The 25,990-nt window shown below is 45.1% G+C and overlaps 1 protein-coding gene across 2 annotated transcripts in view; it reads right to left on the bottom strand.

Moving 5' to 3' along the window:
• snx30 (sorting nexin family member 30) overlaps nt 1-22,050 on the bottom strand; it is a 41,786-nt gene extending 19,736 nt beyond the window's left edge. The window contains exons 1-3 of one of the 2 annotated variants that reach the window (XM_078214070.1): nt 21,798-22,050; nt 5,520-5,708; nt 3,792-3,902 (exon numbers count right to left, since the gene is read on the bottom strand). In XM_078214070.1, coding sequence (XP_078070196.1) covers nt 3,792-3,902; nt 5,520-5,708; nt 21,798-22,007 — 510 coding nt within the window. In that variant the 5' untranslated portion in view covers nt 22,008-22,050. The remainder of the gene's footprint in view (nt 1-3,791; nt 3,903-5,519; nt 5,709-21,797) is intronic. The other variant, XM_078214071.1, reaches the window with a different exon arrangement.
• Nucleotides 22,051-25,990: the final 3,940 nt, after the last annotated feature.

Raw genomic sequence — 25,990 nt, 5'->3', positions numbered from 1 at the left:
CAAGTAAAACAACTTAATATCTCAAGTGACCACTTTTGATAAGGTTCCAATGGTTTGTGAAAGACATTATAACCAGTTTGCTGTCAAGGGAAGATAATTGATGATTCATACAGGGACTGGATTAAACTGTCGCATGGAAAGTAGATACTGCGCATGCAAACAGATTAGTATAGCGGACAGATGAGGTGGAAGATGCAATTTAAATGGGGATAAAGCAAGAGTTTGAAGAAAGAAACAAGGAGGACTTTGGATGCGAGTGCATACCACTGAGCCAAGACAGAGACCTAATTAAATGTACTATGAGAAACAAAATGAAACATCCTGTGGCACAAGACAGGGGTATTTTTAAACAATGAGACAGTCACGAAAGATGGTATCAGGTCAAACAGCCAAAAGCTTTGATCAGGGGTAGATTTTAAGAAGCGTCTTAAAAGGAGGAAAGTGATGCAGAGACAGAGGGGGAAATATAGGCTTTAGGGCGAATGAAGGTGTGGGAGGAGCAATTAAAAATCAGGGGTGCCAAAGAGTCCAGAACAGAAATAGGGACGGATTTGAAAACAAGAATGAGAATTGTTAAAAACCAAGATATTGCCTCACTGGGAGCCAAAGTAAGTCACCACAAACAGGAGCGCTCCTCAAAACAAATTACATAATTCTTGGAAAACAAATTAAAATTAGAAACAACTTTTGTATGCATTTGACATGTTGTAGCTCTAATGTGCAGCATCACAACACAAGCAGGATGGGCATTCAATTTACTAAGAGCAGGTCATAAGTGAAATGGTGAAAAGTGTTACAGTACTTTGCACAAAGGCATAAGGAACAAGTTGAGAGAATGTCACTCACTTTCATGTTATGCAACCCATGAGAACAAAATTTTAAAGTTGTAGAAGTTACAGCAAAGTGAACTACTTCTACTAGAGGGGTGGAAATCATGCTCAGAATTTTATTGCAAATCAGATTTGCCTGTGAACAGACTTACTCCAGCACCAGCCAGCTAAGCTGTTGTTTACCTAGTACTCAACATGTAAATATTCCAACTTTACTGAGATGATTTACAAGCTACTACATTGGTAGGATTACTGTTAAAACACTGGCTATCCCCTCTAGTCCCAGTTAAATCCCAAAGAGATTTTCTGCTAAACTAAAATCTGAGCAAACAAAGCTATATTGAGACAAAAAGTTATCCTGTGCCCAACAATTCTAGCACTGGATGACAATAATCTTTTGACATTTTAAATATGCTCCTCTACATAGCAAGAATATTAAAGGAGGATTTCCTGATGCTATTTTTTATGCCTATAGAGTGGGGACTGCTCAGCTAGGTGCTTATTTAGTTACAAGTCATGTATAATGTGATGAAAGAATATCACCACATGCCATTTTGCAACACCTACCAATCATTCTGATTAATTCAGTATTTGAATGCAGTTTGAGAGAATGCTCTCATACTTAAAAATATCATTCAGCTTCACAGGACTGTAGAGGGAATGAGGCAAATATTATTCTGAGATTTGGTAGAGACTCGCATGGTGCAACAGATTAGCACGATTCCTTTGACTAATAGGGCCCATGTTTCAATCCAGTTCAAAACTCCAAGGATGACTGTTTCTTGGTATTTGTACAGCCTGAGAAAGGGCATCAAAACTAGCTCAGGCCAGTTCTAGTAGGCAAAAAAAAAAAAATCACAAAACTGCCTACAGTTAAACATCAGAGTTGGAAAAAAAAGCACCTCGTGTATTAGAAGGGTGTTTCAATTCTTGGCTATGAAAATATTTCTCCAGCATTGACAAGTCTCAAGGAAAATGTTTGTCTCCCCACCCAATTCAAAAGTTTTCTTTCCTCCCTCAGAACAGAACATGTACATCAAGTCCAAAGATGTGCGGGTTAGGTGCATTGGGCATGCTAAATTGCCCCTTCGTGTCCCAGGATGCGTAGGTTAGAGGGATTAGCGGGGTAAATATGTGGGGTTTATGGGGATAGGGCCAAGGTGGGATTGTTGTTGGTGCAGACTTAATGGGCTGAATGGCCTCCTTCTGCACTGTAGGGTTTCTATGATTCTAAGTAGACCCCAGATTACCATGGATTCTGGAAGAAACTAATGAATAGCCCCATTTCACTGTAACCACAGCTGGTTTTATTAATAACCAAAGCTATTTTAAACTAGATTTAAAAAGGAAAAAGCAAGGACTGGAATATTTTGACTTCCTAAAAAATAGGAGAAGGAAGCATCCACCACAAAGCACATACTTTGGCTTCCTTTCTGTGGAGTACATGAGATGGATTTTTTTTGGTTTTAAAATAGACGACAATATCTTTGAAGAGCTACCTTGACTTTAATGTGTGCCAAGTGTAACATTCAGCCAAAGGGACCATGTACCAGTCTATGAGAAGCATGCTTGCTTTGGGTTTCTACTAATAACACTGCTGCAGAAGACTGCCTTTGAAAGGATTCTCAGAACTGCTCTGTTAACATTGGGATTAGTACGGAAAAACAGTGCATCTCAGTCAAATCAGCTACTACAACACCTCTATTCCTGGGCCTGAGGGAGGGAGGAGGGGGGCAGGCACAGATGACAAGAAGTCTTCCAACTTGTTGCCCTACATAAATATGGGTGCAAGTGGAAGGATTAGGTTTGATCTTGGTGCCCTCTGAATCTATGCACTTCAATGACCACTTGGGCAAGTAAGGGAGATCTGGACACATGAGGTAAATGCATTTTGGAAAGTCTAATAAAGATAGGAAATATACAGTAAATGGCAGAACCCTTAAGAGTATTGATAGGCAGAGGGATCTGGGTGTACAGGTACACAGGTCACTGAAAGTGGCAATGCAGGTGGAGAAGGTCGTCAAGAAGGCATATGGCTTGCCTTCATGGGCCAGGACATTGAATTTAAAAATTGGCAAGTCATGTTGCAACTTTATAGAACCTTCGTTAGGTTGCATTTGGAATAGTGTTCAATTCTGGTCACCACACTTCTAGAAGGATAGGGAGGCTTTGGAGAGGGTACAGAAAAGATTTACCAGGATGTTGCCTGGCATGGAGGGCATTAGCTATGAGAAGAGGTTGGAGAAACTTGGTTTGTTCTCACTGGAACGACGGAGGTTGAGGGACGACCTGATAGAAATCTACAAGGTTAGGGGGGGGCATGAACAGAGTGGATAGTCAGAAGCTTTTTCCCAGGGTGGAAGTGTCAATTACTAGGGGGCATAGGTTTAAGGTGCGAAGGGCAAGGTTTAAAGGAGATGGATGAGGCAAGTTTGTTTTTTTTAAATTACACAGAGGGGTGGTGGGTGCCTGGATCTTGTTGCTGGGGGAGGTAGTGGAAGCAGATACGATTGAGAGTTAAGGGGCATTGGGACAAATACATGAATAAGATGGGAATAGAGGCATATGGCCCCCAGAAGGGTAGGGGGGTTTTTAGTTCAGTCGGGCAGCATGGTCGGTGCAGGCTTGTAGAGCCAAAGGGCCTGTTCCTGTGCTGTAATTTTCTTCGTTTTTTGTATGTTCTTTAGACATCTACTGGTTTGCCACTGGCTATGCAGCAACAGTTTGTAATGTCAAGCAAGTTACTCATGAGGAATATAAAAAAAGGAGCCTCAACCAACTTTAGATTGTCTTGCCGTCTCTCACATCTCGTTACTGATTGCAGAGATGTTAACATTTAATAGGTTAAACAGATGGGAGGGGAGGAAATGGCAACTGAGCAAGCATGTGGCATTAGAAGTCTTGCCCGTGTACTGGTGTTAAAGCATGCACAGCTATAGACCGCAATTATCTGGTACCTACTGGAATAAGATGAGTCGGCTGTGATTCTTCCAGTTTACTCCTTAACCAATCAAAATCCTGGTATCTACGTCGGACCGTGTACTCGGGTAAATCAAACTCATTTCTGGTAGTCTGAAAGTAATTGAAACCATGAGGAACCAGGAACAGGTCAGTATTTCAACTTGCATTTGAAGAGGTGTGTTCAGGACACAAACAGATTTGGCACCTCTAAACTAGGAACAGAATGTACAATTCTAACATTGAGGAATTAATTCAATTCACTTGAGATACAAGCTTCTAAAAAAAAAACCTGATGCAGCACTTCACATTTTACTGAAGCCACATTGACAAAGAACTACACAGCTATAAAGGTTACATTGTGTGTCGAGGAGGAAAAGGAGGAATTGAAAACACCTGCAGGTGATGAAAAATATGTCACTAGCGAGGGTCAAATGGGCCCTCTTTTTTGGAGCAAAGTGCTTCAATCTTGCAGATTAGCAGTCAGAATCAGGACAGAACAATTTTCAAACCAATTTCCTGCCTTTGCTGTGTCACTACCTTCAAAACAAAGCATCGTGGTAAATTAAGCTTCTTTTTTTGGGGGAACCTAATTAGAGCCTAAATGAAGCCTAATGATGGCATTTCCATCATGGTTACCTATCAGCCTTCAACTATCCCCATTATATTACCATCAGTGCCAACAAGTTTAATTTTACAAGATGATTCCAACACCCCCAATACAAACTTATAATTTCTTTCCACACTTCCAACACAATATGCAACTGGTTTCCATGGTCTGATGTAGTGATGTTTACATTCAGTTTATACTATTCCCCATCACATCCACCAGGCCAACTGGGGACATTACTGTCTGCCACTGCACATGGGAGAAAGCAGCTCATGCACATCTTCCTTCCAGCACAAAAACCTGAACTACCCCCACCCTCCCAAACATTAATGGTTCAGAGGTAGTAAAGACGTAGCAACGGGGCTTTAGATGCATTGTCAAACAGAGATTGGGGAAGACTTTACAGCCTACTGGCTGGAAGGACAGTTAAGCTCTCTTAGGCAAAGGCACTTCTGGAGTTTAATTTTGTGAAATTGGCCTGCCCCTCTCTTTAACCACCCCAAGACATCAGAATAGCATGAAAGCTTGGGGGATGCAAGGGGATTGGAATAGTCCTCTTTCATGGCGTTTCCATCATGGTTACCCATCAGTCTTCAACTATCCCCATTATATTACATCCAATTGAATCATTCTAGTTTCTGCTCCAAGGCAGCGGTCACTGTGCTCCACATCAATACCCAACCAAAGGTACTAATACCCAGCCCTTTTAGCACTTCGACATAAAGCCAGTTCTCATTCAAGGCTGCAAATGGCTCAGGGATTCCAAAACTTGTTCAGCTGAGAAAGCCAGTCAAGTGTGCGCCAAGCAGTACATGTAATTTTTTTTTTAAAGTGTTAAAACATTGCCTATTCCTTGGCTTGGTGCTTTTTTCTAAAACTATAATCCCAGCCTCATCTGCAAGAATGCCCACACCACATCCCCTATCCACTGATGGATCTGCTGCATTCCCAACACTCTCCTGCCATCTGCCCACATCCCCACACACTGTACAGATGATAAAGGACTTCCATCTCACTGAGCAACACCTAGGGAGTTCCAGCATCACTTTTAAAAAAATTAAGACTTTTTTGGAAACAGAAACAATGCTAGAATTTTTTAAGAATTCAATTTTTGCTCATACTTTTGTGCTAACTCTGTACGTAATGAACGTCTCCATCGCAGACACATGTTTCTTTGGGTCGTCCACAGTAACAAAGAGATCCCTGGTTTCACCGTTCGGCTCATCATCCAGTTGCAACCTATTAAGTAGGGACGAGGATGACGCAGGACTTGATGTCTCCACTGGTGTCCCGTTGGGTAACATTTGATCCTAAGAAAAAGCCAGATAGTTTACTTGATCAACAGCGAAAATTGGTCTCGCCTTTCACCTTATCAGATCACCGTGCTGCACACATCAAGTTCAGTAACAAAACAGAAGCTGGTAACTCAATTTTAAGACAGATTTCACTTGCTTGACGCCCGAGGATATAGCAACACTGAACAAGAAATTGATCGAGTTAAGCTGATCCACAGTAGCATTGTTCATGCATAAAAGCAGAAAACACTTGCATTTATATAAACAACTTTTACAACCTCAGAACAAATCACTTTACATTTTGGGAATGTGGACCTTCCACACAAGGGACTGGCAGAAAGCACACACAACTGCAAGAGGTTGAAGAGATATATAGTCGTCCCTGGTCAGCTCACTGACAGCAAAATATTTACCCTCACTCAATCTAAAACTCCCAAGAGGCAGCAAATGTATCATACAAGAACACGTGTTCCTCAAAAATCAATACTATTCTCTAAACATTAAAGCATGCAGATTTATTGTGCAGTAGACAATATTTTAGATGAATGTTTAAAATAATGGTTTGAGACCATCATTTAGATGGAATCAAAGCAGTTGATTCCAAGTGCACAGTCCGCCACTTATGCTTTTGAGCTAAAGTCTTTTACTAAAAACTCCCACGTGGCAAATTACAAGGTCACAATAAGTTGTGTTCACATGCATAGCTTTATATCTTTAATCTTCAGAATAGTGATGAATGGATATTCAGCAATACTTCCCTTGACTGACGTGGGTAGAACTGTCCTCGCCTCCCAGACTTTTCTAATTTCTCAGCCCTCTTATCTCTACTTCCTCCCTCCCCCGGGTCACCAGAGCAACTTCAATTACACATCAATGGGTTAGCATCCAACATGGGCATCGCTGTCTCCAGCATAACAGATAGACGTCTATGTCAGACATTTGTGTCTAGTAAGGAGTACCTTTTATCAGTAATAGTGTGTCACTGTGAAGTTTGCATTCAACATTTTAATCATTTCAGACTAACATCTTCCAGCATGCCCGAATACAAGCATGCTGGTCTGGAGCTGTTGGCAGTTATATTGAATACTACCTTGTGAATGAGCCAATATTGCATTTATTTCCAACATCAAAAACTTGACTGCCAGTCTGGCTTCAGTTGAGGGCAACAAATGCAGTAGTTACCTCGCAGGCACCCATTTTGCTCGGGAGCTAAGGAACAGCAGTCCACAGCCATAATTCACCATTAGAAGTCAAGCCACACCACCATTAGATACCAAGCAGATGTCAGCTGGCATTCCATTCGAGGGGAAGAGGGATGAAATTGCAGTCAGCTCAGATTACCCAACAGTTAGCAGGTTGGCTTCCTAAACATTCAATTCATTTCAAAACAGATTTGTGAAGTACAAGCATATTCAGAGAAATCGAATAAAGTGCAACATAGGAGCAAGCTTTGCAACCAACTCCCTACTACCCATTGCAGCAAATAGATGCTTATTATTAACACAGACAAACTCAATGCCCATAAGCTTCAGAACATGTCAACTCCGTACAACCCCTCAGTCACTCATCTTTTATTAATACCAGTAATTGCTAAATTGGAAAGTAACTACCCAACATGCAAGGTACATCTGGTCAAAAATGGAATGGTTCCTGCAGGAGTCTAAACATTTGGTAAGTCAACAACTATATTAACCCCAAAGTATTTTTTCAGCTATTGCCTCAAAAAAATTCATAACAGTTGAAATTTGCTGAGTTCATGAACCAAGTGGAAAATGCATGGCTGGCAGTTTCCACTTCTGCATTGCCTACCACTAACCATTCTCATGAACAAACAGAAAATCGTGGGCTAATAACTAGATAAGTGAAAAGCACACTAGTGTATTTAGCTTTGAGTGTGGTATGGAATGCAAAAGGAGGAAGCGTATTAATGAAGTGGTTGTGCTCAAGTTGCAATGGGAGATTGGAAATACCCCATGTGATAGATTTTCAATCTACGAGAGACTCAATGTGAAAGAGTGGGTTTAAAAAAGATACATTTGCATACAGTCCTACTAATTAATTTACACACTTACCCCACTTAAAATTGACAAGTCTCTAATGCCAAGATGACGATTAATTCAAAATGTAGGGTCTGCATAAAGGATGCCAGATTGGAAAATATAACTAACTACCACTAGTGAGATCTATGATATAAATGTAAAGATTTACAGTTAGCCCTAAATGACTAAACTGTACATTCGCAGTCACAGTATACTACGACCTCAAAGAATGTCATGAAGAAACACGAAATGTGGCACTTAAGGAAGATACCAGCCAATTCAGTCAGATGCCTGCATCTCCACATTCATTTTGAAGTCAATTTCACAGCAAGTCCCAAATGCAACACACAGATGATATTCCTGCAGGAGTTAATAGGACTATACATCACAAATCTACAGCATACAACTGAATCTACTCAGCTGCAGTCTCCCACTAGACCCACACACTTGGGGGCTGGAGCAAGACAGAGCATGAGAGCAAGAGGGTTGTGTTCAAAGTTATGGCATTATAGTAAAGTCAATTAGGAACTTGATTGAATTTAACTTAACCTTTTAACATTTGTGTTTCTCAGCACCAGACTCCCTGCCTTCAGCTCAAAAGCAGCTTGGTCACAGCAGGCTTAGCCAATTTCACAACAGTCAGACTGCAAAGTTTATTCCACGTGGGAGAAGATAAGTTTGCAGGAATTACTAAAGGAGCGTGTAATGTCAGAGGTGCCACCCTTGGTTGAAAGTGATAAATCCAAATACAGGTCGACAAGAGATCCCAAGTACAATCCGAAGACGACTGTTTCACCTGATGCCCTGATCAACATTGGGGTGAGAGATCAGCTGGTCATTAATCTCATCGTTTGCAGTCTTGCTGTTCACAAAATGGGTGCTATGTTATTATGTTGCCATGTTTCCTGACAAACCATTTCAAAACCGATTAGGTATTTGTGAAGCACTAGCATATGCAAAGAGATCAAAGTGCAACATCAAGCTTTTTTTTTTGCTCGAATCAATAGCAACCAGCTCCCTATCATCCCACGTGCAGTTGCAGCTATCGTAGCAAATAGATGCTCAGAACATACTACTGACAGGCAAACCGAATGTCCATTAGTATCATACAACCCATCAAAGAAATGTTCTCTTATCAATGCCAGTAATGGCCAAATCAGAAAGTTCCCAAGTCTGTCTGCCAAGGATGAAAATGAGAACGGTTTCGTTAGGACTCTAAACAATTGGTAAAGCATCAGTTATCCATAAATCCCAAAATATTTTTTCTGCTTATTACCACTAAAATTCATACAGGGTTGAAATCTGCTAAGGTCATGAACCAAGTAGAAAATGCATTGGTGGGAATTTCCACTTCTGCATTCCCTGCCACTAAAGTTTTCATCCATTCTAATGAATAAATGGAAAATCCAGGGCTAGTAAATACAGAAGTGAAACACACACAAGTCTATTTAGCTTTGGTGGTTGTGGGGAGGAGAGATCACAAAAGAAGAAAACCAACTTAAGCACAATATTGGATGAATGACAACGCTTGTGGAAAGAAGTTGTGGAAAAGGAGAAAAACCAGACTAAAATCCCTCCAACTTGACCCCCTCTCTGTTTTCTCAATTTGTCCCAGTGCATACCACCCTGCTCTCTCCCCAAATAGCGATCTGGTCATCATATGGCTGTTTGTGGGAGCTTACTGTGCAAATTGACTGCCATTTGTCACAGTGACTACAATTCAAAGCAAAACCTCATTGGTAGCGAACACTTTGGGACATCCAGTGGTCATGAAATGCAAATGCAAGCCACACTTTCTTGTGGAGAAGGGCAAGTAAAAATCTCTTCTTAGGGCAGGGTCACACTACATTTCATAGATCAGACTTTCACAGCTCAAAAGATTTGAGCGTTCTACCATAGATTAACAGAAACAGCTTTGCTGCTAAATTAGGGTACATTAGAGAACTTGGATTCCTGCCGCAGTAGCAGAAAGAACATCTTTCCCTCCTCGATAAATTAGTAGCCTTCAACTGTTTTAAGCAAACTACAGACACCCAGGAAATATCCAAAATACTTGGTTCAAAATCCAACTCATCGTGCCTCCCTCCATGCTTACATTCATCAACTTTATGGGAACAGATCAGATTTAACAGATCCCTCCTCCCAAACAATCTTTACCATGGGCCCTTCCTTATTTTGAATCAGGACTCAAGTGTGAACTTGTCTGACTTACTGATGTAATTAGACTAGTGCAATTGCACTAGGGAGTTTGCTCACTAGTTTGCCCCCATTAAATATTAGCCAAGATTTTGCTGAGCATTGCATCCCCCCATTGTATCCAGCAGGTTAGACCTTCCCTCTCAACCTTCAGTTCAGTAAAAAAAAAATGTACCTTGCAAGTTGGATGTGGGATGGCAACAAGGCATCTGGGAAGAACTTTCCTCTTGGAGTATGCGATTTACTTAATCGCATCGTTCCTCTCTGCACACGTTTTAAAAGGACTGAGTTGTGTGCAACATTTTCAGGTCATTAGTTTGGAGGGAACACCATCTATTTTTGTACCCCATGAAATTCAAGGTTGAAGAAGAAATCAGAGAAATGGCAGTGAAGGAAATTGATGGGAGTCAAATTAGATGTTAAACTAAATGTTCCACATCAGTAGATTTTGACCCAAAGGTATTATACTGTCACCTTCCAGCAGCAAGCCCATATTTCCTATGAAGCCAAACTGTACAAATACAAAATTAAGTGAGGTCATTTGGCAAACATTTTGAAACTGTTGTCAATGTTTCCTTTAAAAAAAGACATTTCCATCAACGCATACCCCAGCAAGAATTTTCCTACTACATGGGCAACATCTTGTGCCCCACCCACACGCTAAGACATGACTCAACATCCGATCACAAAGCGTTTTTATTCACAGGTTAAAAACAGACTGCTTGAAGATTACACCCAGCGGAGCACGATTCTGGGCAGAATATCAGAAAGAATGCAATTTTGAAAGGCTGCATAATTATTTCTGCAGCATTTAATAAACCTCTTACCCTAACCTCATCAAAATCCATCTATACACCTGACAACTAGAGCCACAATCAACTTGTGGAACCCACACCCCAAACAAAAAAAGTGTTTTATCTCAATAAATACAACATTTTTGGCAAAACGTTACTAAATAGGCATCCCATTATTTTTTGATGGCTGTTAGTTGCCAATATTGAGGCAAGTTAATTAACCAGGGAATCATTAACTGCTCGAATTAGTACAGGTGCCACTCAGTTGAGGCATTGGTTATAATCTTCCAAAATTACTTAGATTTTGGAACAGTCCCAGCAGACAAATGCAAGACCATCATTCAAGAACGGCAAGAAACAAAGCAGGAAACTAGAGGCCAGTTAGCTTAACACCCATCACAGGGAAATTCCTAGAATCCATTACTGAGGAGGATACTTTGAAAATCTTATGGGACCAGGCAGAGTGGGCGTGGCTTGGTGAAAGGAAAATTAGAGTTCATTGGGAAAATAATAAGCAATGCAGATAAAGGGTAACCTGTAGATATGGTATACTTGGATTTCAAGGCAGCATCAAAAGGTTACTAGACAAAATAACTCGTGCTAAGTGTTGGGTTCTCAACTATTTACTATTTTTATCAATGACTTCCATGAAGAGACCACATTTATGGCAGCAAATTTGCTGATGACATCAAGATGGGTAGGAAAGCTGTTGAGGTGGTGGTAAGAGCCTACACATGGATATAAGCAGCGATGTTATTGGGCAAATATATATGGAAAAACGTGAAATTGAGCACTTCAGCAAGAATAGAAAAGCAATACAATACTTAAATGGAGAGTGTATTCAGAACTGGGTACTAGAGGAATCTGGTGGTTCCAATACATGAATCACAAAATGTTAGTATGCAGCTACAGCGAGTGATTGGGAAGGCAAATGAACTGTTGGCGTTTATTGAAAGGAGAATGGAATATAAAAGTAGGGATGTTCTACTGCAGCTGTATAGGGCCTTAGTGAATCCACATCTGGAGTCAGTGTTGGTTTCATTTGAAGAATAGCTATGTTAGCAGTTTAGAGGAGGTTCAATCAACTCATTCCTGGGATGAAGGGCATATTTTGAGGAAAAATTGAAAAAACAAACAAGCCTACATCCATCGGAGTGTAGAAGAATGAAAGGTGATCTCATTGAAACAAAGATCCTGAGGGACTTGATAGCGTAGATGTTTCCATATGTGGGAGACTAGAACAAGGGGCACAGTTTAAAAATAGAGCCTGCGGATTTCTCTTCTGCAAAAAGCAGCTGGGTTATTGACTTTACACAAGGTAGAGTTAGATTTTTCATCAACAAGAGAGTCATGGGTTTATGGCGGACAGACAGGAATGTAGGGTTAAGGCCACAATCAGATCAGCCATGCCTATTCCGGCTCCCAAGTTCTACATTCCAATGCCCCACATCAGAAGAAAAATACTATTTGGCCTACAATTTCTTGACAGACCACATTTTCCAACAGTTGTTGCTTTCCATTACATCTCTTGAACTAACCACTAAAGGAATCTGCATTCCAAGCAAAGAACAATTAAACCCAAAGGTGTGCTGAAGGAATTTGCTACAATTGATGGTTTGCTGACGTTTAATTAATCTGTAGCCAATATCATAAGACCTAAAAATGTGAAAATGCACAAATTGAAGCTTGTAGAGTTGAAGACATAAAATTTAAAAAAGTGACACTATGGTATACAAGTTGCAAATATTTAAGTGGGCTTTTTATTCTCAGTTTAAATTAACATTTATCTAACCTCTTTAAACTTACAAAACAAATTTACACCACACAAGGGAACAATTTGGTTCATTGTGAGAGCCATCCAACCAAATCCCATTTTCCACTTCTTGATCTTTCATACCCAAGAATGCAAATGTTTCCATGGGGCTCACAGGAAGGTTAGCAAAACTTGATACCGAGTCTCACACGGGCTCAGTAGGGCAGATGGCTAACAGCTTGGTCAAAGAGCATCTTATAAAAATGATAGTGAGGCAGCAAGTTCAGGCATGGAATTACAGAACCGAGGCAGCTTAAAGCACTGCCCCTCTCAATGGTGGGATCATAGGGAAAAAACATCATAAAACGGAAATTCAGAAAGTCAAACATATTAACAGTCCACGTCATTAAACTGTGGCTATTGTGAAACTGGTCGTTAGAGAATGCTTGCACGTGGTTAGCACTGCCGCCTCACAGCGCCAAGGACCCCAGGATCGATTCTGGCCTTGGGCAATTGTGCGGAGCTTGCATGTTCTGCACGTGTCTTCTGATGTGTCTGCGTGGGTTTCCACCCATAGTCCAGGTGTAGGTTAGGTGGATTAGCGATGGCAAATGTGGGTTTATGTGGATTGTCAGGGCAGCGAAGGAGGGAGGGGGATGTTCTTTCGGACAGTTGGTGCAGACCGAGCTGAACAGCCTCCTTCACTGCATGGATTCTAATGAGATCAGAGCATTTATGAATTAAACATACAGGGTTCCAGGGTCTGAATTCAGTCCCCAAAGTTGCACCGGAATATTCAATCATGTCACCCATGCTTCCTTTACATAAAAAAATATGAAGCCATTGCAACTCGCACACTCTCTCCCATAAAGTATCACACGAAGGATCTCAGCATTTCCAGGGCATTATCGTGAGAATTTTTGTGGAGCCATCTTTAAAAATCAGAGAAATACTGCAGATAAAAGAACTGAACAGCACAGCTGCCATGGCACGGAGAGGAGGAGGAGAGGGGACTGGGTGGCACAGCATCTTAGAACACTGTCCATTCATCAATGGAATGTGGATACAAGTGCACTCCCTACTACCAAAAATTACATTCCCCCAGTTTGGCAGCTGACAATCGTTTTCTGCAGTTTCTATAATACTGACATTGGGATAAGGGAGCAGGATTTTGTAATATAAACACAATGATATGCTAGGAGGTTTCTGCTGCCTCACAGCACCAGGGACCTGGGTTCGATTCCCAGCTTGGGTCACTGTCTGTGTGGAGTCTGCACATTCTCCGTGGGTTTCCTCCGGGTGCTCAGGTTTCCTCCCACAGTCCAAAGATGTGCAGGTTAGGTGAATTGGTCATGCTAAAATCCCCCTCAGTGTACCTGAACAGGTGCCAGAGTGTGGCGACTAGGGGAATTTCATAGCAACTTCATTGCAGTGTTAATGTAAGCCTACTTGTGACACTAATAAACAAACTTTAAAAAGGTTTCCATCAAATTGCGATCCACAAAGAACACTGCACATGCATGAGACAATAATGTGCTACTGTGTTTGAATATCATGCTAAATCACTTGCAGATTTTGCAAAGCAAATATGAAAGAGACAACATCTTAAACGAATGGGAAAGAATCAATTGAAATAATGCAGAGAATTGCTCCGATCCATCAGTAGTTATTCTGCTATTGGGCAGGGTGAGATTACAGCTACCCTGTGGTTCACCCATCTGCTTCATGATCCAGCTCCCCAGGCAGTCAGTGGGACAGTGGTAAATGGAACCAACTGGGTTCAGGTGTACTAGAATTAATAAAAGGGCTCCAACAATAAAGTTCACCAAAAGGACAACACGAGTTTGGACAATAAACTCAACACAAGTATCCAAAATAAAGTTTTAAAATGTTTAACTGTAATAGCACATAACAGAGATACCTGTACAGGGGTGGCAGTGGCAAACACTGCTGCCTCACAGCATCAGGGACCCAGTTCGATTCCTGGCTTGGGTTACTGTCTGTGCGGAGTTTGCACATTTTCCCCATGTCTGCGTGGGTTTCCTCCGGGTGCTCCGATTTCCTCCCACAGTCTGAAAGACGAGCCAGTTAGCTGCAGTGACCCGAACTTGGCCCACAGTGCGGCGACTAGGGGATTTTCACAGTAACTTCATTGCAGTGTTAACGCAAGCCTTACTTGTGACCAAAATAAACTTGAACTCTATCTTGGGGAACCAAGAAAATCTAACCAGCATGTCTTCTTCACTGCATACATGTTAGCAATCAAATTCTAGTTCAGTTCCACCCATCACGTTATATATAGTGTTTCTCCCCCTCGTGTGCCCATTTTGGGGGTTGGGGGCACCATAGAGAATAGGAAAAGAAAGCCATTTGGCCCTTCAAGCCTGCCCCACTATTACACACAACCCCCCCCCCCCCCCCATATATCCTTTTAGCCCCAGGAGCCATATTCTTGAAACACTTCACTTTAACGAGTTAGCTATTCACTGTATGCTGAGTCACTTGAGATTGTGTGTTTGTGCACAATGTTTTTAAACAAATGCAATATAGCAACATCCACTTTGTGCTTCACAGGACATGCCAGCCTGAATGCATCTCACATTTAAGGTATTGTCTCTTTAAAAAAAACTCAAGACAGACAGTGAAGAAATAATGGTTGCTATCAGCTCTGCTGTCGCAATGCACAGCCACTGGATCAGTTACAACGTCCAAAACAGATGCCAAAATGTCATATCATGCATTACACCAGAGACATCAACTTGCCCAAATGCTCATTAGACAAATATTTAACCACAGTGCTATTTAACATAGTGATGAATACCATTGTCTCAATTGCAAGTACAGTATTTTCGCAATATATTATTGCTTCATGTCTACAGGTACTGAGTGAAGGAGGGTGTCTGCAAACAGGAATTTACTAATGTTCAAAATACAACTACATCCACCTCCAGATACAACCCATTTTTCAAGTAAAATCTATATATTTATGCAAATTTGGTAAGAAACCCTTCATTGTCTGCGTGGGTTTCCTCCGGGTGCTCCAGTTTCCTCCCCCACTCCAAAGATGTGTGGGTTAGGTTGATTGGCCATGTTAAATTGACCCGAGTGTTGGGAGATTAGCAGGGTAAACATGTGGGGTTACGGGAATAGGGCCTGGGTGGGATTATGGTCAGTGCAGACTCGATGGGCTGAATGGCCTCCTTCTGAACTGTAGGGATTCTATCCCTCATGGGTTAAACACTGTTGAACATGGAGCCTGGAAGAAATATCCTGCAGGAACTATTTTTAAATACTCGTGTACACCAGATGCAAAGATTATGACCATTAAATTAAAGTGCAAACAGATGGTAGACTTTTAAAGAAATGATATTTCAGACCTGCATCCATTAATTCAATGCTACTAAATGGCATGTGAATTTTGCAGTATTACTGTCAATTCTGCCAGTGAAAACCATACGTAGACCTGATATAACCTAAAAAAAACTCAATGACTCCATTTTAGCTTCCAGTTATTGCAGCAACATTTTTGGCTTATGTATTTGGACCTAGTTTGCTTTTTTTATTTGTCACAAGTAGGCTTACATTAACACTGCAAAGAAGTTACTGTGAAGATCCCCTAGTCGCCACACTCCACCGCCTGTTCGGGTGCACCGAGGGAGAATTTAGTACGGCCAATGCACCTAACCAGCACGTTTTTCAGACTGTGGGAGGAAACTGGAGCAGCCAGAGGAAACCCACACAGATACGGGGAGAACATACAAACTCCACACAAACAGTGACCCAAGTCAGGAACCGAACCCAGGTCCCTGGCGCTGTGAGGCAGCAGTGCTAACCCACTGTGCCACCCATGACACCTATAATGATGTAGTAAAGGATCCAAAAGAGTGCTTCACAGGAGCACTGTCAAACAAAATTAGTCACCGAATCACATTGGCTCAGATGATAAGCATGCTCAAGGAGATGGGTTTTCAAGAGCATCATAAAAGAGCGTGTTCTGGAGCTCAGAACCTCGGCAGCTGAAGGTATGGCCAGCAACAGTGGGGGAAAGGAAATCAATAATACACAAAAAGGCCAGAAGTGGAAGAATACAAAGTTTGCAAAGTTGGAGGCGCAAGGCCACAAAGTAAACAGATCAGTAATCACCACAATTACACAATGAGAAAGGAAATTTAATAATCCAAATATAACCAGAAGAGTTATTTTCAGAAAGGAACAGCATACACCATTAGTGCAGAGTACGTGAAGTAAACACCTAGAAACCCTACAGTGCAGAAAGAGACCATTTGGCCCATCGAGTCCGCACCGACCACAATCCCACCCAGGCCCTATCCCCACATATTTACCCACTAATCCCTCTAACCTACACATCCCAGGACACCAAGGAGCAATTTAGCGTGGCCAATTAACCTAACCCACACATCTTTGGACTGTGGGAGGAAACCGGAGCACCCGGAGGAAACCCACGCAGACACAGGAAGAATGTGCAAACTCCACACAAACAGTGACCCAAGCTGGGAATCAAACCCAGGTCCCTGGAGCTGTGAAGCAGCAGTGCTAACCACTGTGCTGCCCTGGAACATAATATACAGGAAGTTACAATGAGAAAGCACTAGAGTGAGAGAAACTTGCAAGTGTGCTTTCCTTAACACTCTATGGTTTGCTAAATCATTGCCACAAATACAGAAGAATTCTTTTTAGTTATAAATAAAAAGGACCATTAAATCAGCACACCATGGCTGATCAATGCATTCGCGTAGTACCAAAGATATGAATGAGCAACAGAGGGGGGTACTCAAGAGTACAGGACTTAATTCAACATGCACGTAACAAACTGTATCCATCGCAGCACCCTGGTCTAAACTAAAACTTATTTTCAGACCCATGTAACTTTACACAACAAACAGCCCAGAAGAGTTAAAAGCAACAACACTGCAGGTAGCAAAACTTCCAAAAAAGCACCAACAGCATTGTCCGCTGCAAAATGACCATAAGCCACTGATGGAACATAATTGGTTTTAACAGCAAATCGGTTCATGTTACTGACCTCTTGTCATGGGACAGCAGGGGAAACAGCAAGGAAGGAAGTACCGAGAATTTATTATTCAACGGCATGCACAGATGCAAGTCAGCGATTGGCACTCCTGCCTCTGAGTCAGAAAGTTGTGGGTCCGAGTCCTGCAGTGAGGATTGGATTTGAGCACAAACATCTAGGCTGACACTCCCAGTCTGGACCACATGTGGGAGGTACCACGTCTCTGAAGAAATATTAAACCGAGGCCCCACCTTCTCTCCCAGGCAAGCAAAGTCAACAACACAGTTTCAAACGGCACATTCAGTCCCCAGGTCAAAAACTATCCTCCACCCGCCAATTGAAAACTGATTACCTGGTCATCGGCAACTTAATGTTAACCACTTCTCAGAGATGGACTGAATGGCCTTCTAAGCCACCATGTTCCAAATGGCAGGCAGTAACTCATGGGGTACTGCAGAGGTTCAGTGCTGGGACCCCAGCTGTTCACAACATATTAATGATTTAGAACCAAATACAATATTTCCAAAACAAAAACTGCTGGAAAATCTCAGCAGGTCTGACAGCATTCGTGGAGAGAGAATAGAGCCAAGATTTCTCTGTCAGACCTGCAGAGATTTTCCAGCAGTTTCTGCTTCAGATTCCAGCATCCAAATTATTTTGCTTTTTTCCTTTAATCTCCACATTTGCAGATGACACAAAGTCAGGTGGGAAGGTGAGCTGTGAGGAGGATGCAGCGATGCTTCAATGTGATTTGGACAAGCTGAGTGAGTGGGCAAATGAATGGCAGATGCAATTTAATGTAGGTAAATGTGTGGTTATCCACTTTGGCAGGGAGAAACTATTCCCATTGGCAGAAGGATCACAAACCAGAGGGCACAGATTTAAGGTCATTGACCAAAGAAGCAATGGCAAAATGAGATATTCACTGAGTGGTTAGGACCTGGAATACACTGGCTGAGAGTGCGGTGTGGCGGGTTCTATTGTAGCATTTGAAAAATAATCTGAAACAGTAAACAGTAAACGAGCAGGGCTCTGGGGAAAATAATGGCACGGAGGATGGTGGGTGCCTGGAACTTCTGCCGGGGAGATAGTGGAAGCAGATACAATAGTGATTTTAAGGGACATCTTGACAAATACATGAATAGGATGGGAATAAAGCAATATGGTCCCCTGAAGGGTAGGGGGTTTTAGTTCAACATGGTCAGTGCAGGCTTGGAGGGCCGAAGGGCCTGTTCCTGTGCTGTAATTTTCTTTGTTCGATTATATTCACTGGAGTTCAGAAGAATGAGGGAGGGGGGATCTCACAGAAACCTATAAAATTCTAACAGGACTAGACAAGGTCAGTGCAGGAAGGACATTCCTGATGGTGTTGTCCAGAACTAGGGGCCATAGCCTAGGGATACAGGGTAAACATTTTAGGACTGAGAGGAGGATACATTTCTTCATCCAGAACGGTAAGCCTGTGAATTTTCTACCACAGAAAGCAGTTGAGGCCAAAACATTGTCGGTTTTCAAGAAGGAGTTAGATACAGCTCTTGAGGCGAAGGGGATCGACGACCAGGCTATCAATTTGGATGATCAGCCATGATCACAATGAACAGTGGAACAGGCTCGAAGGGCCAAATGGCCTACTCCTATTCCTTTTTTTTCTATGTTTCTACCCATGAAAGTTTTCCAGCATTTTCTGTTAAACTTCAGACTTGCAGCATCAATCCATTACAGGCTTTTGGAGCTGTTCAGAGACAGCACTATTTCAATGCAAGCTCTTTCCTTACGTAGAGACATCAGTAACAGAGACACCGGAGAAACTTAAAGATGCAATACTAACCCTATTGAAGGGTCAGAGTTAGTATATGTCCCAGGGTGTTACAGCCTCTCCACCACTCCCCTCCCACACTCCACAACCCCTTATGCTCAGCTCATTCTCACCACACCCTCCCCATGCCCTCAATCTCCTCCTCCCCACTCCCTCATATCGCTACACCTCACCTGCTCACTGACTCCACCTACTTCCCACATCCCCTTCCCCAGACCCACACCAACCACCTCACCCAGTTTCCCCCCCGCAACTTTTAGCCCACTCTGCACCCTCCCACTACCCCCAACATCAAGACCTCACTCCCCATCACCCACCCTGTATCTCCAAATCGCCACAGGCCTCCTACATCACACCCACCCGATCTCTCAGGCCCCAGCACCCACTCTCCCAAACTACTCACATCAACCCACCCCTTCACTTCTTTCCTTCCATCCCTCATCCCCTTCCCCGCATTCACCCATTTCCCACTCACTATTCATTCCCCCTCCAGCCCACATCCATCCCCCACCCATTTCTATCCTTTGCCCTATGGCTATTTACCCCCCCCCCCATATGACCTGCCCTCAACCTCACAGACCCTCAACCCACTTGCTTGACCCGTGCACAGCCCCAAAAGACCCTATGCCCCCTATTCATGTCCAAATCATCCCCAAAGCCAAAGCTCTACACTCCCCCCTCCTGGCCCTTCCAGCCCACAATACTCCCTACACCACAACCACCCTCCAACCACACAACCCACTCCACACCCCAATTGCCACCAAAATATAAAGCCATACCCAAAGCCCACCCAACTGCTGCCTCCACCCCAAAACATCCTCCCACACACAACCCACACCCCCTCCCTCCATCCCCTAAACCAACACCACCCCCATACCTTTAACCACCAACCACCCTTCAACCCTTTCCCCTCCCAACCCCCACTCCCCTCTTCACCCCCAACCCCTTGACCCCCATACCCCCTCATTAACCCCAACCCCCCTCCTCAACCCCCCACATCCCCTTCACTCCCAACCCCCTGCCCCATCCTTAACCCCCAATCACCTCTTCACCCCCAACCCCTCTCTCTCCTCAACCTCCTCACATCCCCTTCACTCCCCGCCCCTTGACCCCCCCATACACCCCAACCCCCGCCCCTTGACCCCCCCATACACCCCAACCCCCGTCCCTTGACCCCCCCATACACCCCAACCCCCGCCCCTTGACCCCCCCATACACCCCAACCCCCGCCCCTTGACCCCCCCCATACACCCCAACCCCCGCCCCTTGACCCCCCCCATACAGCCCAACCCCCGCCCCTTGACCCCCCCATAAACCCCAACCCCCGCCCCTTGACCACCCCCATACACCCCAACCCCCGCCCCTTGACCCCCCCCATACACCCCAACCTCCGCCCCTTGACCCCCCCCATACACCCCAACCCCCGCCCCTTGACCCCCCCCATACACCCCAACCCCCGCCCCTTGACCCCCCCCCACACACCCCAACCCCCGCCCCTTGACCCCCCCCACACACCCCAACCCCCGCCCCTTGACCCCCCCCACACACCCCAACCCCCGCCCCTTGACCCCCCCCACACACCCCAACCCCCGCCCCTTGACCCCCCCACACACCCCAACCCCCGCCCCTTGACCCCCCCCATACACCCCAACCCCCGCCCCTTGACCCCCCCATACACCCCAACCCCCGCCCCTTGACCCCCCCCATACACCCCAACCCCCGCCCCTTGACCCCCCCCATACACCCCAACCCCCGCCCCTTGACCCCCCCCATACACCCCAACCCCCGCCCCTTGACCCCCCCCATACACCCCAACCCCCGCCCCTTGACCCCCCCCATACACCCCAACCCCCGCCCCTTGACCCCCCCCCCATACACCCCAACCCCCGCCCCTTGACCCCCCCCCCATACACCCCAACCCCCGCCCCTTGACCCCCCCCATACACCCCAACCCCCGCCCCTTGACCCCCCCCATACACCCCAACCCCCGCCCCTTGACCCCCCCCATACACCCCAACCCCCGCCCCTTGACCCCCCCCATACACCCCAACCCCCGCCCCTTGACCCCCCCATACACCCCAACCCCCGCCCCTTGACCCCCCCATACACCCCAACCCCCGCCCCTTGACCCCCCCATACACCCCAACCCCCGCCCCTTGACCCCCCCATACACCCCAACCCCCGCCCCTTGACCCCCCCCATACACCCCAACCCCCGCCCCTTGACCCCCCCATACACCCCAACCCCCGCCCCTTGACCCCCCCATACACCCCAACCCCCGCCCCTTGACCCCCCCATACACCCCAACCCCCGCCCCTTGACCCCCCCATACACCCCAACCCCCGCCCCTTGACCCCCTCACATCCCCTTCACTCCCAACCCCCTGACCCTTGACCCCCTTCTTAACCTCCAACCCCTCATTAACCCCAACCCACCCTCAAGCCTCCATTAAACCCCCTCCCCCGGTCTCTCACCTTCTCCCCGCCGCTCGCTGCCGGTTCGGGCCCGGGCGACAGCAGCTCCTCGGCGGACAGCGGGTGCGACACGTCGTGGATGGACCTGGGCCCGGAGGAGGGCAGCGGTTTGCACAGCCCCGAGCTCATGGTGTGCGAGTCCCCTCCTTCTTCTCCTGCTGCTGCTGGTGCCGCCACCTGGGCTTCTCCCCGCGTCTCTACCGCCTCCATTTAAAACAAACAGCCACCGTGTCCCGCCCCTCCCCCCCGCCCCGCTTTAACAGGCAAGCACTGCGCATGGCACGGAAACCTGCCCGCCCTCCTCCCCGCCGCCTGGCGGCGCTGCAGCAGCGCTTACCGCTCGGTCTGCTCGGGGTCTCCGGCCACCAGAGGTCGCGCCCGCTCGGGTCGGCGCCAGCCGGGCGGGAGGCTGCGTGTGTCGCTCCCGACCGCCAGGTGGCACTGAGATGGGAACAGTCAATCCAGAGCATGAAATCTACCCAGTTGGGCACTAAATGAACACACTCCAACAGATGAAGTGTATTTATTAGTGTCACAAGTAGGCTTCCATTAACACTGCAATTAAGTTATTGTGAAAATCCCCTAGTCGCCACGTCCGGGTACACTGAGGGAGAATTTAGCATGGCAATGCACCCAACAGCACATCTTTGGACTGTGGGAGGAAACCGGAGCACCCGGAAAAAACCCACGCAGACATGGAGAGAACATGCGGACTCTGCACAGACAGTGACACCAAGCCAGGAATCGATCCCGGATCCCTGGCACTGTGAGGCAGCAGTGCTAACCATTCATAGAAAGAATCTTAGAAACCCTACAGCACAGAGAAAGGCCATTCGGCCCATCGAGTCTGCACCGACCACAATCCCACCCAGACCCTACCCCCACATATTTACCCACTAATCCCTCTAACCTACGCATCCCAGGACACTAAGGGCAATTTTAGCATGGCCAATCAACCTAACCCGCACATCTTTGGACTGTGGGAGGAAACCGGAGCACCCGGAGGAAACCCACGTAGACACGAAGAGAATGTGCAAACTCCACACAGACAGTGACCCAAGTCGGGAATCGAACCCAGGTCCCTGGAGCTGTGAAGCAGCAGTGCTAACCACTGTGCTACCGTGCCGCCCCTTGCATTTATGAAATACTTAAAACTAGAGAATGCATTGACCAGAAACTCAACTGGACTCATAAACCACATAAACACCATGGCTACAAGAGCAGGTCAGAGACTAGGAATATTGCAGCAAGTAACTCACTCCTGACTCCCCAAAGCCTATCTACAAGGCACAAGTCAGGAGTGTGATGGAATGCTCCCACTTGTCTGAATGGGTGCAGCTCCAACAACACTCAAGAAGCTTGAGACCATCCAGGACAAGGCCTGCTTGATTGGCACCACATCCACAAACATCCATTCCTTCCACCACCGACGCTCAGTAGCGGCAGTGTGTCTACTTTGTACAAGATGCACTGCAGCAGTTCACCAAAGATCCTTAGACAGCACCTTACAAACCCATGACCACTTCCATCAAGGGCAGCAGATACATGGGAACACCATCACCTGCAAGTTCCTCTCCAAGCCACTCACCATCCTGACTTGGAAATATATCGTCGTTCCCTCGCAATCACTGGGTCAAAATCCTGGAATTCATTCGCAAACGGCAGTGTGGGTCAACCCACAGAACATGGACCGCAGCGATTCAAGAAGGCAGCTCACCACCACCTTCTCAAGGGCAACTAGGGATGGGCAATAAATGCTGGCCAGCCAGCGATGCCCATGTCCTACAAATGAATTTTTAAAAACACTCAAAATGCCAGGCAACATCTGCTGAGAGATGAAGTTAACCTTCGAGGTTGATGACATTTCATTATGCCTTGCAACTTTCACAACGTCAGGGTGCCCCAAAGGGCTTATTAGAGGCTATGAAGTACTTTTGAAGGAATTGGCAAGACACCAGGGATAGCTTCCCTGTTCTTGTTCAAATAATGCACCATGGGATCTTCTGTAGCCACTGTCACTGTTATAATGAAAGCAACAATGATCACTTGTATTTCTGTCACACCGGTAATGTGCAAAACATCCCAACCTGCTTCACAGGAGTGAATTATTGAACAGAACTCAATACTGAGCCAAATGTGATGATCTTAGGGCTGATGGCCAAATGCTGAATCAAATGTTGCATCCAACGTAAAAGCTTGGAGAAAGTGATCGATCAGACTTTTGCGAGTCATCTGTGGCTCAGCTGGAAGCACTCTCACCTTTAAATAATGAGGTTTCAGGTTCAAATCCCAAATCAGGGTTCAGCCTCAAAAATCAAGGCTGACACTCCAGTACGATACTGAGAGTCTAAAGATGTGCGGGTTAGGTGGAGTGGCCATGCTAAATTGCCCCTTAGTGTCAGGGGGACTCGCTAGGGTAGATACATGGGGTTCTGGGGATAGGACCTGGGTGGGATTGTGGTTGGTGCAGACTCGATGGGTCGAATGGCTTCCTTCTGCACTATGATTCTATGAGTGCTGTGGTATTGGAGGTGCTGACATTTGGATGACATGATTAAACCAAGATTTCAGATTCCAGCAGCTGCAGTAATTTGCTTTTATCCAGTGATTAAACCAAGGCCTGTCATGTGACTTGAAAAAAATTCATGGCCAATCTACCTAACCTGCACATCTTTGGAGTATGGGAGGAAACCGAAGCACCTGAAGAAAACCCCATGCAGACACAGGGAGAAGGCGCAGACTCCACACAGACTGTCACCCAAGGCTGGAATTGAACCCAAATCACTGGCACTGTGAGGCAATAGCTACAGAAGATCCCATGGTGCATTATTTGAACAAGAACAGGGGAGCTATCCCTGATGTCTTGCCAATTCCTTCAATCAACATCACAAAACAGGTTTTATGCTGTTTGCGGGATCTTGCTGTGCGCAAATTGATTGCCATGTTTCCTACATTACAACAGTGACTACATTGCAAAAGGTTCTCCAATGTCCGTAAAATGCTTTGGGACAGCTGGTGGTTGTGATAAATTCTCTTCTTTCTTTCAGAGTTTTGCTATTATTTGCCAATCATTTGAGATTAATGAATCTCACTGTAAACTGTGATGGATTCCATTCCATCTGTTTGTGGAGAAACTCTCAGGTCGGACTGGATTTAAAACATATATTTTATTCATATTAAGTTAAAGGTTAGTGGATAACTAAAAAAGTATTAAAAAGCTAATGTAATGTTGGCCTTTAGCTCATAAAGACTTGAGTACAAATGGTGGAACTGCACTATCAGATGCCATCTTCAACTTTATTCAGTTCTGGGCATTGTGGAAAGTATTTATTGGCAAGGTAGGGGGGGAGGGGGAGGGGCATGGGGGAGCATAGATCATCCAGAATGTAACTGGTTCTAAAAGGGTCAAATTATGAGAACAGGTGGCACAGATTAGGCATTTCTTTTGATACCAATCAAGTATTTCTTTCGACACCAATCAAGTAAACGAACTCAAATTAACTTAGGGACAAAGTAAAAGGGGCGGCTCCCCAAAAGGAAGGGGGGAACAGCCCGAACCAAAAACAAAGTCGAAAGGAAACTTAAAACGTCAAACCAAAAGGTGATTATCGGGGTCGATAATACACCCCAGCCCCTGCGGTGCCCAGCGGTCGGGCACAGATTAGGCATGTACTCCCAGGAGTATAGCAGATTAATGGGTGATCTAATTAAAGTATTTATGGTAATTATTAAGGAGCTGATGGAGGCGATAGAAAAGATTTCCTCTGATATACAACTCAGAGGTGAGGTCTTGTGGCACAGTAATTAACATTGTTCTTTGTTTGTTCTTTGTTAGCTTTATCTCTGAGCTTGAAGCTCTGGGTTCAAGTCCCACTTCAGGAATTGAAGGTGCATGCATAATACAATCTCAGGTTAATTATCAGCCTGCAAATCCTTCCAACATGCAGTGGTAAGAGCAGGAACATTTCCTCAACAGCCATGCTGCAAAAGGAAACAGCAAATCACTAGTACCTATAATAACCATGGACCAATTCAATGGAAGTCCATCGTCACTGACGACCTAAAGCATGGTGCCTGGAAGAGGAGGGCTCTTAGAACAAAGGGGAAATAGGGCAGGGTTGTTCAGGTATGATGTCAAGGAGCCCATCCTCACACAAAGGGTTGTAGTGACAATGCTTCCCAATTTACCATTG

Source organism: Mustelus asterias, chromosome 6 (genome assembly GCF_964213995.1).
Source record: "Mustelus asterias chromosome 6, sMusAst1.hap1.1, whole genome shotgun sequence".
NCBI lineage: Eukaryota > Metazoa > Chordata > Chondrichthyes > Carcharhiniformes > Triakidae > Mustelus > Mustelus asterias.
The sequence above is the reverse complement of the archived record's forward strand: the minus strand, read 5'-3'. Positions and strand labels throughout refer to the sequence as shown.